General features: G+C 36.9%; 2 protein-coding genes across 2 annotated transcripts; both read right to left on the reverse strand.

Moving 5' to 3' along the window:
- Positions 1-3,201: 3,201 nt before the first annotated feature.
- LOC148291097 (disease resistance protein RPM1-like) lies at positions 3,202-6,742 on the reverse strand. The gene is made up of 3 exons (XM_088245154.1): positions 3,847-6,742; positions 3,450-3,494; positions 3,202-3,292 (listed from the first exon to the last, which is right to left on the reverse strand). Exons 1-2 carry the CDS (start codon positions 6,686-6,688, stop codon positions 3,487-3,489), a joined length of 2,850 nt encoding a protein of 949 aa, XP_088101280.1. The 5' UTR covers positions 6,689-6,742; the 3' UTR covers positions 3,202-3,292; positions 3,450-3,486.
- A 5,512-nt stretch (positions 6,743-12,254) lies between these two features.
- LOC148291098 (disease resistance protein RPM1-like) lies at positions 12,255-15,813 on the reverse strand. Its single transcript, XM_088244909.1, has 3 exons — positions 12,807-15,813; positions 12,680-12,705; positions 12,255-12,511 (listed from the first exon to the last, which is right to left on the reverse strand). Exons 1-2 carry the CDS (start codon positions 15,646-15,648, stop codon positions 12,698-12,700), a joined length of 2,850 nt encoding a protein of 949 aa, XP_088101035.1. The 5' UTR covers positions 15,649-15,813; the 3' UTR covers positions 12,255-12,511; positions 12,680-12,697.
- Positions 15,814-18,445: the final 2,632 nt, after the last annotated feature.

The following is an 18,445-nucleotide window of genomic DNA, read 5'->3' on the forward strand; positions in this document are numbered from 1 at the left end:
CATGTCTTTTGCTTCATGTTTACATGCATTCCACTCTATTTTTTCTATTACTAATGCAGATATCAATTCATATAAAATCTCATTGTAAACCAGTGGTGCGGAGCCACTCTTAGAGTGCCCTTGGCCCCCAGGTTTTTGACATCTCTCATCTACTATATGATAAATACGTGTTCTAACATAGACGTAATGACTCCTCTAAAACAAATTAAACATGACTAAGTTAGAAATATTTAACACTAACATGTAAATCTTGAATCAATATGTATTTGATATCCTCGTATTTTCGGCAACCTAACCTTACAATTTTAACTCCGGCCTTGATGTAAATGTCCCAAGCGTAGCGTTTGAGTTTGTTCATGTAAATGTACCAAGCAGAGCGTTTGAGTTTGTTCATGTCTCCCGACTCCATGTGACTCATGAGTCCACTTTGACTGTAGACAGTCCAATTTCACTTAAACCTCTCTTCTAGATCTCTGAAAACTCAAGATCCAACAAAATTCTGGAATTCAGTGGGCCTAGGCCCAGCAAAATTATTGATTTTTTTTTTTTGGACACAAGCAATATTACGGAAGGGGATTTCAAACACAAGACTTTGGGTGTAGCACTGTTCAATTCCCTCGCAACTTCTCATTATTGTTAAAAGCGAAAATCCCCCCACAATTCACTACTCGCTAAACAACAAAATCACTATTTTGAGCAAAACATGGAAGCTGTGTTGTAGGTAAAGTGCATGAAATGAAAGTGGGACGAAGGTTCCTACTCTCCCCCAAAAGATGTAATATTGGATATCTCTAGCTAGCGCAAGCTACTTCTCATGCAACTCTCTCTTCCTCTCTCACTCTCTAAATACTAGATACACACACATGCAGAGGCTCATCTCATTGGCAGATGTATGCAGTACAGAGTAACGTGGAGATGGAGAGGAAGACGACCATGAAGACTACGCATCATATCGGCGCAGAGTTGGAAGCAGTGTCGAGATTCGTCGGATTAGGAAGTAGCTCCAAGAGATACTGCCTAGTCCCTCCTAGAGGAAGGATCAAGCGTAAGATTCTTGCCCTTCTATTCAAAAGATTGAAGCTTGCAACCCAACATTCATGTACGTAATTCCTCATACTGAACTTGGAAGGCACAAGTATGGTATGGTATTAAAATACTTGTATATATATGTTTGTGGAGAATTTTCTAGTAAGGATGCCCTTATTTAAAATAAATAAATAAAACGGGGATCCTTTCTAGATAGAGCTACTACGCAAAGCATTCAACGATGAGAACCATTTGTATCCTTCGTAAGATGGTTTTCAATATGTTATATATGATGCAATGTCATTCAAAATGGCCAGTTGTATTTCTATTGCTTTAATTACCTTTTAAGAATTTTAAGTTAATTCATATTTGTTTTTAAAATTTCACCTTTCCCTCCCTCTTCTCTCAACTTCATCACAACAACAACCATCATATGCTGCGTTGCCCCACCAGCGTCACTTTGGACTATCACTCGTCACGAAGGGAACAAAGCCTCATTTCGGAAAAACAAAACTTTCTTGTAACAGGGATAACACTGTTTTGCTATCCTCGACCGATGATACAATGACAAGTGGAAAAGTTATTCCATCTGTCATTGTCTTATTAGTTGGGGATAGAAAAATTGTTATCCTTGCATGAGAGTTTCTCTCCTCACCTAGGAATGGGCAACCGAACATACATTGACGAAGCCTCACCCAATCGACATCGGTGTAAGTGTAATAAAGAAATGCAACACTCACAACAGAGTTACACCATGAAAATGAGCTAGCTATAATTAAGTATTGAACTAATGACAAACATATCATACTTGCCCATGTGATTCGAACTTGAGACCTCCTCCAACCAAATGGAGACAACTACCACTAGACAAAATGATAGTTAGCATATAAATTTGACTTTAAGGAACTTGCAAGATAAGTGTATCCAAACTAAATTGTTTTCTTTAGTTTGTTGGCGTTATCCAAGTTGCAGTGCAAGCAAATGATATATGTTGCTTCTCTGCTCGTCTTTCCCTCATCTTATTTATCACTTTATTGGACCAATTAATTAATTATTTTTTGGTTGTATTTACATTAGATGGAATGGAAACCCCCTCAACCTCTTTCAATTCTCTCTGATCATTTTGTCACAAGCCCTCACCATTTGGGCTAACCCAAAAGGCACTAATTAGAAAATATTTTATCCTAAAAAGAATTGCTAAGTTTTCGGTGATCGTATGGTGTCTCTAAGCTTATGAATTTAAATTTATTTGAATATATAGTAAAATCTGTGAAAGGATTTAAACGTTAGAGTTATAGATATCTTCAACTTGAAAACAGTAAAGATCTGAAACAAGGTAAAAGCAATGGCGGACAATTATTTGAGAGTAGTTATGATGATAATGTTAGGATTGATGGGTCTTCTCCAAATTGTAGTAGAAGCAAAAGATGTTGTGTCTCCCTCATCTCTTCCTCCACTTCCCTCTGAAATTCTTCCACTCTCATAAAATGATAATTTTATGCCGAAAATTGTCAAGTATCTACCTCCAAAAAATCCGAAGTGTGTTGTCTATACAGTTCCCAGACTTTGTCATGAACATATTAAAGCGTTCGGAAGTTTCCTGGGATGCATGAAATATACGATCCCAGCCTGTCTAACTCCTCCTACAAGCGTACACAAAAAGAAACCGTAGCCCTATCCTTAGAGAGCTATTAGAAGTTCATTAGCACTTTGGTAAAAAATAAAAATAAAAAATCCTAAATTTCCCTTTGCTAATCTATTTGAAGAGGTAAAATGGCGAAATAAAACAACCAGTAGTTTTTGCTTTTTTATTTTTTGTTAAAAATGTTGCAATTTACACAACGAAAGAAACGAAATAGGGTTTGACCAATTAACTCATCTTTTGTCACGATTAATGAGTTTTATTTCCTTTCACATAAACTGGATGAATTTTTGGGGACTAGGGTGTGAAGTGGACACAAACTGGATTTGACCACGCATAAACGCGCATAGTTCGTAGGCATACATAATAAAGTGGACACATGCATATATAGAGTAGCATGGTAGCAAATTAGTAATTAATACACACATAGCATTAAGGTAAACAATAGCAATACCGGTATACTTTACATTTAAGCCATTATTATTTGGTAATAATTTATCAAGTCTTGGACTGATCTTATTGGACTGGAAATTCTAAGCACCCGAAATCTCTCTCTGATATGCTCCAATTTACATGGATCAATGCAGAGTCGGCGCTACTTTATTGACCTCCCACATCAATTACCTATAAAAATATTGTACAAGTATATTGAGAGAGAGAGAGAGAGAGAGAGAGAGAGAGAACAAAACGTCACATGAACATATATTGTAAATCAAGTTTTTCAGAAGTTGGTTAACAAATTTAAAGTATAACGATACTGGTTGGCATGTGCAGGCCCTACCTTTTATTTTGTCTGACCCTTTTCATTGTACAAAACGTCAATGACCTATAAAATAACAAGGCATCAGTTACTGAATGAGTAATGCTACACTTACTATATTTTTATCCCAAATTTCTATATCACATGATGTGGCACGTCCATATCATATGCCACATCAATTAAATCAATGAAGTGTATTAACAGTGCTTTTTAAAGTGTTAATAAATCATAAAAGAAAAGAAAATGTTAAATAAATTTAATTGATGTGGTTGTCCACCTCATTTGCCACATAAGGTGGTATAGGAATGTGATATGATAAGAGTAGCATTATTTGTTACTAAATATATGAGAAGGGGGAGGCAAAAGCGAGCGAATATTAGAAGAAGAAACTTAGCAAAACATAACAAAGAGTTATCACCTGGTAAATAAGGTAGACCATCCCGGGACAGAATATCGAGCTGAGAAGATGAGGGTCGAACGATCCATTCGTTACACGATCGCAATCTTTCCCCAGACCACCCATATTCACTTTTGTAGTGATAACTGATTTCAGAGATGTGCTGAACTTTGTCATGATCCAAGCTTCCTTCTCCACGTATTCGCTCCACGATTTCATTGGGAACATTTACCAGATCGAAAGTGTGGAGACATGTAAGTTGTTCGATTCCATTAGGCAATTGCTCTAGCTTCATGCATTCAGTAATTACCAGTGTCTGTAATGCAGGCATCGCCCCCTTCTCTATGTTGATCGCATTCAACTGAGAAAAATCCATCAAGTACAATTCAGCAAGCCTTGGGAATCCAGTTTGAAAGACCAGTTGATTTCCGACGTATGAGTTGTTTAGCCGAAGTATGGTCAAATTAGGCAGAGCTTTGATGTGAGGAACAAAATCTTCCGTTAATCTTGACCAATGCAATCTCAATGCTGTAAGGCTATATAGAGAATGAAACCAAAGCGGCACGCTCTCTAATTTACCAATTAGACCAAGTGCCTTGAGCATAGGAGGAGCAGATGGCAATGCGTGCAAGCGTAACACTTCATCCTCAGAACTTGTATGGACAAACAAGTGTTCAAGGTGTCTCAAACGTTGGATGGACTTGCACAAGTCTTCCTCATCGGCCTCTCCCAAATTTGTTATGCTCGTTCTTGTGAGTTGGGTCAAGCGTCCAAGTTGTTTGATTAACCCGTCTCTCAACTCAATAGCATCCAAAACTTGTAAGTGCTTTAGCTTACATATGTCGAGTGGTACTTGTGTGCCATCAAAGAAATAATAAGACCTAAAAAGCGCTTCAAAATTGCAATGGTACATCAAAAGATGTCGTAAGTGTTTTAACTTCACAATCCCCGCTGGAAGCGAGCGAATTTTGGAATGCCTAATGTCCAGGGTTTCCAAATTATGAAGTTTTCCTATGTCTCTCGGAAGCTCTTTCACTTTTGTTCCTTTCAAATTTAAGTACTTCATGTTAAAAAAATGAACTATTTCATATGGGAGTTGAGAAATCGGGACATGTTTAAGATCCAAAACCCTTAAGAGTTTGAAACCAGAGGGCAGTTTTTCAACTGAAGAAGAATCAGATATCTTCGGAGCAAAAATAAAGAAGGTGCGAACCTTTGACATGTCTCTGTATGTTTGTAATTCTCCATAATTTGCTTGCATTGATAGGCGATGGGGAGCTTTGCTATCTTCATTTGTTTTTTGCTCATCAAAAATGGTACAAAATTTCTCCGCTTTAGAAATTGAAAGCGCAATTTCTCGTAAAAGGTCGTGCACCTTAAACGTTTTGGCCATTCCAAATGGATCCCTCCTAACAACTTGTACCATGCATCGACAAGTGAGCTCTGCTACATAGCTTTTAGCAATGTCTTCCGGCTTAGGCCCTTCGACTCTTTCCACAAATCCCTCTGCCATCCACAATCTAAAAAGCCTTGCAGAGTCAATCACATAATCTTCTGGGAAAATGCACAAATATAAGAAGCAATGCTTTAGTCGATAAGATAAGTCATTAAAGCTTAACAGCAAGATGCTCTTCACTACGTCAAGCTTCGGGTTGTTACTTAGCTCCCAATTCAAAGTGCTGGAAAATTTCATCCAGTCAGACGGCAATCTTCTGGTTGACATGAGAGCACCCAAGGCTGCAATTCCAAGAGGTAAGCCTTGGCATTTTACAAGAAGATCCCAAGCAATGGATTCAAGCTCTGGTGGGCAACAGCCGTTAGGCCAGCTAGAGAAAGCTTTCTTGGAAAAAAGAGCCCAAGCCGCCTTCTCATTAAGAGGCTGAACATGGTGAACATGACTTCCAGCCTCAAATGGAAAAGAAGCAATGTCTTCGTTTCGAGTTGTAAGCATAACTCGGCTTCCATAGGCTCCATCTGGAAGTGCTACGTGGATTTGAGTCCAAAGGTATATATTCCACACATCATCTAACACAATCATATACCTCTTTGGCTGCAAATAGTTGGTCACCATTGCCACCAGATGCATGTAGCTCATATTGCTCAAGTCTTGAGAAACATCTTCCATTGCTGATTTAGAAAGTTCTGTTATCAAGACCCTTAACAGATCTTCAATGTTGTAAGTTTTTGAGACAGTGAGCCACGCGTAGCAATGAAACTTTGCAGTTTGAGTTTTGAAGGTGTTTGCAACTAAAGTTGTCTTGCCCGAACCCCCCATACCAACCACTGAAATTACAGTCCTTTGAGGCTCTCCAGACAGCAACCATCCAACTAACTTCGCTTTAGCATCTTCGATCCCGAAAAGTTCATCATCTTTAAAGAAAAGAGACGACTCGCCGTAGATTTTGACTCGATTGGGATCGTAATGATCAGAACTATTCCTCAGGCCTTCGATACGATCAACACCATAACGTCGGTTTCTCTCTGGAATGGCTTTGATTGTTTTGATGATCCGTTGCAACTTGGTGGCGATCCAATGCCTCTCCCAAAGACCCTTGGGGAAGCAAATTGTTTGACGAAAGGCTCTTCTGTGTGGGCCCCAACTTCTCTGCTTGTTTACTTGATATTGAAACTCGTCAATGATGTCTTGAACGTCCTTGGATACGTCCCTCACATTTTCCACCCATGTTTTCTCCACTTCACTCAGAGCTCCTTTTCTTTCTGCGTCTGCCAAGAAGGCTTTCATGGTTAATAACTCGAGCTTGATTTCTTCAAGCTCATCATGAACTCCTGCTAGCAGAGATGCTTCGCTTTCGAGAAACAATCCTAGTTTGCCGATGGAAAGGTCTATCACAGCGGAAGCCATCTCCTCTTCTTCTCCGGCGCTGTTTACTCTCTCTCTCTCTCTCTCTCTCTCAGACTGCCAAGTCAAGTTTCTTGCAGCACAAGAAGAATGTACTCGTCACACACATGCAAGGTTGTCTTGGGGTTGCTCTTGTTTAGTAAAACACAGGAATCTTCATTTTCTTGTAGCACGATATAAGAATATATTCAGGAGCTCCTCCTGTGTTGATTTCCTTTTTGCAAAAGCCAAAGTCCACGTTTCTTATGGAAAATGGCACCAAAAAACAAACATATCTTCGCTTTCTTGTAGCACGATAAGAATCAATTTATTCACAAGCTCATGTTGCTTTTGTTTTGCAAATGAAAAAATTCCAAATTTTGGTATCACAATTGTAACCAATCTTGGTGTCTCCATTTAGTATAAACAAACAAATCTATCTTCGTTTTCTTGTAGCACGATAAGAATATACTCACAAGACAAGCTCATGTTGGGTTGCTTTTCTTTTGCAAAAGCGAAATTTCACAGTTGGTGTCGGGGCTAAGGGTCCATCTTAAAGGTCATAGTATCGGATGCGGCTGTTATTGTGAACCATCTTTTCTTAATTAGCTTCAGGCCAACAATTTTCGCTTGCCCAAATATAATCATTTGTTTGTGGACTGTTCTTTTGCAAGACAAGTTTGGACTCTGTTACAATTTGTTGGCAAATTTGGTAACAAAGGAATAAGTTAATTTTCCAATAAAAAAGTTCCTCAAGTTATGCTAGCAATAAATATTGTGGAAAAGTTGTTGTATGAGTTTTGGGATATTCAGCTGGTACAACTCAGGAAAAAGAAAAAGGGATAGAAAAATTAAATGGGAACATCCGAGTCTAAATAACTAGCTAAAGTAAATATAGAGCGAGCGGTTTATGAATTCTTGGACTCAAGACCTACTTATTATTAGGTCAATTCAACTCAACCCAAATTTTTTGTGATTGAGTTGGGCGGTTCGGTCGGGTTAACTCAAAATTAAGCATACTTTTAAGTTTTGGTTCCAACCCGTACATAGCCGTTTACGATTTTTTGAACGCAAGACCCGCTCATTTTTAGGCCACCCAACCCAACCAAACTCACTATGATTAGGTTTGGTGGTTTGGTCGGGTTGACCCAAAATTGTGCTCACCCCTAACCCCTACCTAATCGCTCAACCCGATCACAAAAGGGTTGGGTTGACCTAATAATAAGTGAGTCTTGGGCCCAAGAAATAAAAAAACCACTATGTATAGGTTGGGTTTTTGGTTAGGACCAAAACTGACTCAACCCAACCGCTATATATATAACTCGGTTATGAAGATTTTAAATATATATATATATATATATATTAACAAAAAAATTCTACGCCAAGGGGCTAGCTAGTTTGAGATAAAGTATCAACTTGCTGATTTTCCCATTCTCCTTTTGTTCACTTAAACTCTCTTTTGTTTTTTAATACTTTTTAATCAATTTTGTTCTTTATTTTTGTTCTTTCTCTTTCCTATTCTACCCTTACCCTGCATTAATTTCTTTCATCTTCCTTCTTGTGCGAGTCTGCAACTTCCAAAAATGAAGTTTGGTTGAAATTTTTTCAAAAAATCATAACTTTCTTCCTAGTTGTTGGATCCATGAACCGTTTTTGCTCACATGATTGTGAGATTGAGCCCCACAAACTAAGTTAATTTTAAGGGTTGTTGAGATTTTGGAATTTCTCCAGTTTGGGGTTTTTGAGAAATTACTCAGCAATTCAATGCTTTGTTATGGTATTTGAGTATATTTTTGGGGATTCAAAGCTTACTTGAGGATTGGAAATCATTTGAGAGCAATTGAAACACAAGTTAAAGATGGTTTAGTTTGTTGGAATTTTGTATAGAGATCTTTTTGTTGTTTTTTTTTTTATCGATGGGACTTCTTTTCTGTGAACTTTTCTTAATTTTAGTTGTCAAAACCTTAATTATGGGTAAAGGTAGAATACGAAAGAGAAATAACAAAAAATAATTAAATTGATTAAAAAAAATATTAAAAAACAAAAGAGAGTGTAAGTAGACAAAAAGGAAATGGGAAAATATCTCTCTAAATCAATAATGAAAGTGATAAAATAAACATATTTCATATGAATGCAATTGAGAACCAGAGTTATGCACCCTAGGGAAACCTTTATATCCTACTACTACTATACTGAATTGATTTAAATAATAAAATAATTATAAATATAAGTTTGGTATGAATTTATGCCGGATTAGAGGTATTATTAACCAGTCCCTTAAGCAAACTTTTCGATTTGGATTGAATCAGACTAATTGAAGAAAAAAGTCATTTAACCAAATCAAATCAAATCTTTGGTTAGGTAAAATTGAAGAAAAAAGTCATTTAACCAGATCAAATCAAATTTTTGGTTAGGTACGGTTGGTACGCTATGAGATGCCTCCCACCCTAGTGGTTACAAATACAAACAACAGTTTTGAAAAGCAGCCATCACCTGCTTTTCCAAACAGCTATGAGGCCAGGGCTCAATAAACTAAGGGGAATGCTAGAAACCTTCTCTTTTGGACCTTCTCCTTTCCCTCATGATATGTGTCATTTTCTTTACACTTAAAACAATGCCATTAATGCAAATGACCCACTAGTGTAGTGGTTTGGAGTATTTACTCCCTCAGGCAAGGTCCTGGGTTCGAGTCCTTGCATCAGTGTAGTGTGTGTGAGTTTAATATGCTATCGCCCCTCTCAAAAAAAAAAAAAAAAAACAATGCCATTAATACATCAAACAATCTAACTTTTATTTTCCATATTTACCCTTATTTGATGTATTGGCTTTACTTTAATTTAGTAATTTTTTTTTACAGCTTTCGTAATACTTTGTAAAAAATTATTATATTAATTTACTAAATATTAAAAAAAAACAAAATAAAAAACCTATCTCAAGTTGTCCCCACCTTCTTCCCCAAAGCCCAGCACCTCTATCTTCCCCAGCATCTCCTTAGTGCCACCGATCCCCACCCCACCCTCTCCTCCCCAGCTCCCCATACTCTCTCCCTTCTCTCTCCGTCTTTTTCTCTCTTCCCCCAATCTCCCTTCAAACAAAACCAAAGCCCCTGCAAGTTTTATCTACGGTAAGCAGTGGCGGATCCATGAATTTTCATTCCGGGGGTCAACGTGTAAAAGGTTAAAAAAAGTTCTATCCGAAATAGACCCATCGAAATGAAATGATAGGATTCTAATTCATAGTTAATAGATAAAACCATACAAAATACTCATGTTCATTATCAAAGAGAACTGCATCAACTTCGAAAATTAAACACACACTGCAATAAACCAGAAATATCTCTAAGAATGTGATAATAAACCAAAAAAATTAGAGCAATACTCTTCATCTCCCAAGGCGTCTCGTCCTATTCGACCGAAGAGCTGGCATATATTAGTGCAATCCTGCTCATTTTAGGGCATTTACGTTATTTTTGAGGTACGTCGTCGTTTTGCTTTTGGGCTTTATTTGCATTTCTTTTAGGCTCCAGCTCTCAAACTTTGGACCCTTATGAGTACTGTCTTAAGGGGAGCTTTTTCAAGCAAATATTTCTTCAATACGTAAGAGTTAGGTTATTCTTGTAAAACTCTTTGTAGATTGAACATCTAAGGCTTTTTACCTAGATTGACCTTAGGTCCCTTCAAGCATTCATATCATACATGAAAAATTATTTTATGTAAAAATATTGGCTAAGTATGAAAAACGATTTTTTGGAATAATCATTTTCTCAAGATAATTTTTGGCGGCTTTTATTCCTTACACATCAAATAAGAAAACTTGATTTTATGGGATTTTAGTATGAAGTATATATTGACTTAATGAGCCATCATTTTTAGCCTAAATTGTATTTTGCGCTAAAACCGATTTTTCATATTTTGATTTAGTGGGAATTTGATTTTCTAGTATTTTTATTTGAATCCAAATGGGGGAGAACTTCCTTATTTACATTGTAAACTTAAGTAAATTGAGTAATATAAAAATAAATGAATGCGCTCTGGTGTGCTGTGCCCTCTGGAGCATTTCATTAAGCAGTTTGTGGGCAATTTTCAGGGGTCAACATATTCTCCTCCAATGGTGAATTCTGGACTTGCAGGGATTTTTTTTAGAGTCGACTTTTTCATGTGGAGCGAATTTAAGTTGAATTTCTATGACATTTGACATTTAAGTTGAATTATTATTATCATGTGGGATACTTTGTGTAGGTTTATGTTTCATGTGGGTTGCACGCTTTACATATGTTGTTTCTTTAGGTCCTGTTTGGTGTGCTTACCTGGACTAATTAGAATAGAATGGGTTTTAAAGTCCACTCCCATTCATTTTTGCACGAAACAACATACTGAAATTTTGCACGAAAGAAATGCCTTTGGTAAGCATTTCTTCTAAGACTGTACTCTGATATCCTTTCCTATTTGCAAAAGGGAATAATTAGGAAACTGAGGTGCTTGAGAACGTAACTCTAAAAGGCCTATATGATATGAACACTTCCATGGCCATGCATAGTCATATACGTTGCACAGCCAACTCATTAGAAAACACAAGCCAAAAATGTTAGATACACAGATACCATTTAGTAATAATGTCGCAATTCTCATACCAAATATCATGAAAGGGGTGATATTACACTAAGTCTGAGATGTTGCTCGACTTTATTAAGTACTTTGGCAATCCTGAGATGGTTTGAATGAATGTTTTGTAACTTAAATATTTCCTTACTTTTGGTTTCTATACGTAGCTGAGATGGAGACTCACTACTTTTCAGAGAGCATCCTGTAAAATTGTAATCAAAGGAAGAATATTTGATTACTGGATGATTTTCTCTTTACAATGTCAAGGGTTTCGTACAATCAAGAGACTAATAAAGGAAAGCAAATCATGTACAATCAGTTACATATAATTTGGCTCATCCCTCAATCCCTAATATATTATTGGGATTTAGTTGACTTCTCAACACATCCTGAGCTATTGGATGCCTTGGTTCGGGTTCATTTTCATTCCAATTTGAAGAAGTACAATAGAATTGAATGCTGGGGGCCTCTCAAGGATGCTGTAGAGGTAAAAACTCAACATGCGCATGCATAACCACACTCAGGCACTTAAATCTGCATGTTGCTACTTTCAAGATTGCTTGCTAATTGTCAAGTGAGTCACCATATGTTACTTTGTGAAGACTTGTTATCAACTTCAGTCATCACATGTTGTGAAGACTTGTTGTCCCCAAAAATATAGGGGAATTACATATTTTAGTTTCACATGATGCCTTAATTTTCATTTGAACAAGAGTTTTATTTCAGGGAAGACAAGAAGATCATACCAAAGGAATAACTGCACTTATGGATTCTTCCCATCCTCGGGACAAGCAGAGAGCGCCAAAATCCATATTTCAAGTTCTATTTGCATTCCTTCTTTGATTCATTGAAGTCTATTGCGTATAAAATATGATCTCGAAATTTTTTAATACCTTTGAGGCTCGTCAACTTCAACAGCCAACGCCAGAGGCAATGAACGAATCAGCTTTCATGTGTAAAGTTCAAATAATTCTTTGGGAAGACGCAAATGATAAAGACGCATACATATATATAGAGTAGCACGGTGGCAAATTGTAATTAATACACACATAGCATTAAGGTAAACAATAGCAAGACCGGTATACTTTACATTTAAGCCATTATCACAAAGCCAAGTCTTGGACTGATCTTATTGGACTGGAAATTCTAAGCACCCGAAATCTCTGAAGTGATCTGCTCCAATTTAGAGATGAACATGGATCAATGCAGAGTCAGCGCTACTTTATTCATCCCCCACATCAATTACCTATAAAAAGATTGCAGAAGGTATTAAGAGAGAGAGAGAGAGAGAGAGAGAGAGAGAGAGAGAGAGAGAGAACAAAACGTCGCATGAACATATACTGTAAATCTAGTTTTTCAGAAGTTTGTTCACAAATTTAAAGTATAACGATATTGGTTGGCATGCAGGCCCTACCTTTCATTGTTCAAAATGTCAATGACCTATAAAATAACAAAACGTCAGTTACTGAATATATGAGAAGGGGGAGGCAAGAGCAAGCGCAGATTAGAAGAAGAAACTAAGCATAACAAAGAGTTATCACCTGGTAAATAAGGTAGACCATCCCGGGACAGAATATTGAGCTGAGAAGATGAGGGTCGAACGATCCATTCGTTACAAGATCGTAATCTTTCCCCAGACCACCCAGATTCACTTTTATAGTGATAACTGATTTCAGAGATGTGCTGAACTTTGTCATGATCCAAGCTTCCTTCTCCACGTATTCGCTCCACGATTTCGTTGGGAACATTTACCAGATCGAAAGTGTGGAGACATGTAAGTTGTTCGATTCCATTAGGCAATTGCTCTAGCTTCATGCATTCAGTAATTACCAGTGTCTGTAATGCAGGCATCGCCCCCTTCTCTATGTTGATCGCATTCAACTGAGAAAAATCCATCAAGTACAATTCAGCAAGCCTTGGGAATCCAGTTTGAAAGACCAGTTGATTTCCGACGTATGAGTTGTTTAGCCGAAGTATGGTCAAATTAGGCAGAGCTTTGATGTGAGGAACAAAATCTTCCGTTAATCTTGACCAATGCAATCTCAATGCTGTAAGGCTATATAGAGAATGAAACCAAAGCGGCACGCTCTCTAATTTACCAATTAGACCAAGTGCCTTGAGCATAGGAGGAGCAGATGGCAATGCGTGCAAGCGTAACACTTCATCCTCAGAACTTGTATGGACAAACAAGTGTTCAAGGTGTCTCAAACGTTGGATGGACTTGCACAAGTCTTCCTCATCGGCCTCTCTCAAATTTGTTATGCTCGTTCTTGTGAGTTGGGTCAAGCGTCCAAGTTGTTTGATTAACCCGTCTCTCAACTCAATAGCATCCAAAACTTGTAAGTGCTTTAGCTTACATATGTCGAGTGGTACTTGTGTGCCATCAAAGAAATAATAAGACCTAAAAAGCGCTTCAAAATTGCAATGGTACATCAAAAGATGTCGTAAGTGTTTTAACTTCACAATCCCCGCTGGAAGCGAGCGAATTTTGGAATGCCTAATGTCCAGGGTTTCCAAATTATGAAGTTTTCCTATGTCTCTCGGAAGCTCTTTCACTTTTGTTCCTTTCAAATTTAAGTACTTCATGTTAAAAAAATGAACTATTTCATATGGGAGTTGAGAAATCGGGACATGTTTAAGATCCAAAACCCTTAAGAGCTTGAAACCAGAGGGCAGTTTTTCAACTGAAGAAGAATCAGATATCTTCGGAGCAAAAATAAAGAAGGTGCGAACCTTTGACATGTCTCTGTATGTTTGTAATTCTTCATAATTTGCTTGCATTGATAGGCGATGGGGAGCTTTGCTATCTTCATTTGTTTTTTGCTCATAAAAAATGGTACAAAATTTCTCCGCTTTAGAAATTGAAAGCGCAATTTCTCGTAAAAGGTCGTGCACCTTAAACGTTTTGGCCATTCCAAATGGATCCCTCCTAACAACTTGTACCATGCATCGACAAGTGAGCTCTGCTACGTAGCTTTTAGCAATGTCTTCCGGCTTAGGCCCTTCGACTCTTTCCACAAATCCCTCTGCCATCCACAATCTAAAAAGCCTTGCAGAGTCAATCACATAATCTTCTGGGAAAATGCACAAATATAAGAAGCAATGCTTTAGTCGATAAGTTAAGTCATTAAAGCTTAACAGCAAGATGCTCTTCACTACGTCAAGCGTCGGGTTGTTACTTAGCTCCCAATTCAAAGTGCTGGAAAATTTCATCCAGTCAGACGGCAATCTTCTGGTTGACATGAGAGCACCCAAGGCCGCAATTCCAAGAGGTAAGCCTTGGCATTTTACAAGAAGATCCCAAGCAATGGATTCAAGCTCTGGTGGGCAACAGCCGTTAGGCCAGCTAGAGAAAGCTTTCTTGGAAAAAAGAGCCCAAGCCGCCTTCTCATTAAGAGGCTGAACATGGTGAACATGACTTCCAGCCTCAAATGGAAAAGAAGCAATGTCTTCGTTTCGAGTTGTAAGCATAACTCGGCTTCCATAGGCTCCATCTGGAAGTGCTACGTGGATTTGAGTCCAAAGGTATATATTCCACACATCATCTAACACAATCATATACCTCTTTGGCTGCAAATAGTTGGTCACCATTGCCACCAGATGCATGTAGCTCATATTGCTCAAGTCTTGAGAAACATCTTCCATTGCTGATTTAGAAAGTTCTGTTATCAAGACCCTTAACAGATCTTCAATGTTGTAAGTTTTTGAGACAGTGAGCCACGCGTAGCAATGAAACTTTGCAGTTTGAGTTTTGAAGGTGTTTGCAACTAAAGTTGTCTTGCCCGAACCCCCCATACCAACCACTGAAATTACAGTCCTTTGAGGCTCTCCAGACAGCAACCATCCAACTAACTTCGCTTTAGCATCTTCGATCCCAAAAAGTTCATCATCTTTAAAGAAAAGAGACGACTCACCATAGATTTTGACTCGATTGGGATCGTAATGATCAGAACTATTCCTCAGGCCCTCGATACGATGAACACCATAACGTTTGCTTCTCTCTGGAATGGCTCTGATTGTTTTGATGATCCTTTGCAACTTGGTGGCGATCCAATGCCTCTCCCAAAGACCCTTGGGGAAGCAAATTGTTTGACGAAAGGCTCTTCTGTATGGACCCCAACTTCTCTGCTTGTTTACTTGATATTGAAACTCGTCAATGATGTCTTGAACGTCCATGGATACGTCCCTCACATTTTCCACCCATGTTTTCTCCACTTCACCCAAAGCTCCTTTTCTTTCTGCGTCTGCCAAGAAGGCTTTCATGGTTAACATCTCGAGCTTGATTTCTTCAAGCTCGTCATGAACTCCTGCTAGCAGGGACGCTTCGCTTTCGAGAAACGATCCTAGTTTGCCGATGGAAAGGTCTATCACAGCGGAAGCCATCTCCTCTTCTTTCTGTTGTTTACTCTCTCTCTCTCTCTCTCTCTCTCTCACACACACACACACACACACACCCTCAGACTGCCAATTCAATTTCCTTGAAGCTTGTCTTGGGGTTGCTCTTTTTTAGCGTAAGTGGAGTAAAGCTAATGCCAGCAACTCTTTTTCTGAACTTCTCTTTTTGTACTTTCCCTCTTTCATGTAGACCTTTTTTTATTCTTAAAATAATATCATTAATACATAAAATAATTTAGTTTTTATTTTCCAAATTTACCCTAATTAAATATGGGTCATTAAATATTACCAAATGCTTTTTAATTTTAATATTGTTAACTAAACACATTAACCAATGAGTTAGGACTTTTCCTCTTCGCAGCTCCCTCACACGTCAAAATACTGGCTGAAGAGATGAGAAGAGAAGAAGACCTCCATCCATATCCAAACATAGTTGGTCAATCAAAAAGTCGACAAATAACCTATTTGCAGGGCCTAATTTGGATCCCATCATCACATTCATACCAACCCCAATCAGAAAAGCTCCAGATTTTTCATTTCAAAAAAACAAAAAAGAACAAATGGCCACCAATGCAGTTGAATTGCTACCGAAAGAGTACGGCTATGTAGTTCTTGTTCTTGTTCTCTACACCTTTCTATTTCCAGATGGCTGGCAAAGTTGGCAACCAGTAGAGTGTACAAGGTGCCTTATCGAACTCTGTGCGCTGAGAACAAAGATGCGTTCGACATCCTTGCATCTCTGGGTTATTTTCTTTTCTTTTCTTTTTAATTAAAAATAAATCAACACTAAAATATAATAAAATAATAATTTAATTTGATATATCGGGTGGAGTGTAAAGCTGTGTAAGATGTCAAATTGCCACATCAGCCATCAAATTTAAATTTGATGTTTGGTATTTTACATATCCCCTGGAGATGCTCTAATTTGTTAATGTGTTTAATTAAAAATAATAAAAATTAAAAAGCATTTGGTTATCTATATATATAAAGCAAAAGGCAGAGAATGGTGAAACATTCAAAATACCAGAAAATGCCATTGGTTAATGCAAACATTAAGAATTGAAATTATTAATTAAATGAGGATAATATGGTAAATTCACACTTTTTCATATTTAAAAAAAAATAAAATTAAAAGAAAAATCAGATAATGGCCTATTTTTATGGAACACAACTACCTATTATCTTTTTTAATTCTAAAATCATTTTTAATTTTTTTTTAAAAAAGCCTCTCGCAGGCGCGGAAGCGCGTGCAGAGAGGCTAGTATTTATTAATGAAGGGTAAACTTGGAAAATAAAAACTAGCTTATTTGTTGTATTAATGATAATATTTTAATGAAAAGTGTCACATGTCATGAGAAAAAGAGATAAATGTCTAAAAAAAAAAGTTAGAGAGAAGATTGCTACCATCTCCCTAAAAGTTAATGCACACTTGAGTAAAAACTAGAAATATCATGATATTTCAAAACTTTACTGTGTGGAGTTTCTATAAAAAGGCTTGGGTTAATGACCTAAATAGTCCCCCAACTTTTGCCCTATTATCATTTTGGTCCACCAACTAAAATTTTCAATTCAAACGTCCTTAAACTTTTTATTTTGTACCAAGATGGTCCATCCGTCAAAGTCTGTGTATTATTCCGTGAAATTGAGGGACAAAACCATATTTTTAGGTGAGTATCCTCCTCTAAAAGGGTTATTGATCCTAATGGCCCTCCAACTATTGCTCTAGTATCATTTTGGTCCACCAACTAAAATTTTCATTTGAACCGTCCTTCAACTCTTTTTTTTTTTTTTGGTATCAAGATGGTCCTATTGTTAAAGTCTGTCAATTTCATTGTCAAATTGAGGGGTAAAAATGTCTCTATGAATTAAAATAGTAATATATAATTAAAAATTAAAGGAAACTATTATAAAACTTTTTAAAAAATTAAAAATTGAATCTCACCAGCCACATGGCTTTTTTTTTTCGTGAGACTGACCTAACAATTAATAATAAAAAATTCTCTATTCTATAAATTAATTAAAATCACATAAATATAAATATAAAATAACAATTTTTTAAAAAGAGTAAACAATAATTAAAAATTAAAGGAAACTATTATAGGAACTTGTACCTAATTTTAAAATTGAAAAAATTGAATCTCACCACCAACATGGCTTTTTTTTTTGCTGACATGGACTTAAAAAGTAATAATTTTTTTTCTCTATTGTTTAAATTAATTAAAAAATTTAAAATCAAATAAATACAAAAATAAATAACAATAAAATTGATGGACTTTGACTGTAGCACCATCTTGATACCAAAAAAAAAAAAAGTTGAAGAACGGTTCAAATAAAAATTTTAGTTGGTGAACCAAAATGATACTAGAGCAATAGTTGAGGGACCGGAGGTATTTTGGTTTTGAACGATAGAGCTTCTCAAAAAGTCGCATATACCCTTCAAAACTCAGTCACGTGGCCATCGCGTGATCAGAAGTAACGGAATCTGTAACGGATGGACCATCTTGGTACAAAATAAAAAATTTAAGGACGTTTGAATTGAAAATTTTAGTTGGTGGACCAAAATGATAATGGGGCAATAATTTGGGGACCATTTAGGTCATTAACCCAAAAGGCTTTGTAATCAAGTGAAAATAACAAACCCACAACAAGTCTAAAGCCGTGTACTCCTTTCCAATCAATAAATACTTTCTTTCTATTTCAAAACTTTACCATTATAATCACTAGCCTCTTTGCACTCGTTTCTGCGCTTGTGAGAGGCTTTTTTTAAAAAAATTTAAATTTATTT

The sequence above is a fragment of the Prunus avium genome, chromosome 8, assembly GCF_965620075.1.
Source record: "Prunus avium chromosome 8, drPruAviu1.hap1.1, whole genome shotgun sequence".
In the NCBI taxonomy this organism is placed as follows: Eukaryota; Viridiplantae; Streptophyta; class Magnoliopsida; order Rosales; family Rosaceae; genus Prunus; species Prunus avium.

What these genes read in the sequence shown, in the direction of transcription:
- LOC148291097 (XM_088245154.1), bottom strand. Translation starts at nt 6,688, where the DNA reads ATGGCTTCCGCTGTGATAGACCTTTCCATCGGCAAACTAGGATTGTTT.
- LOC148291098 (XM_088244909.1), bottom strand. Translation starts at nt 15,648, where the DNA reads ATGGCTTCCGCTGTGATAGACCTTTCCATCGGCAAACTAGGATCGTTT.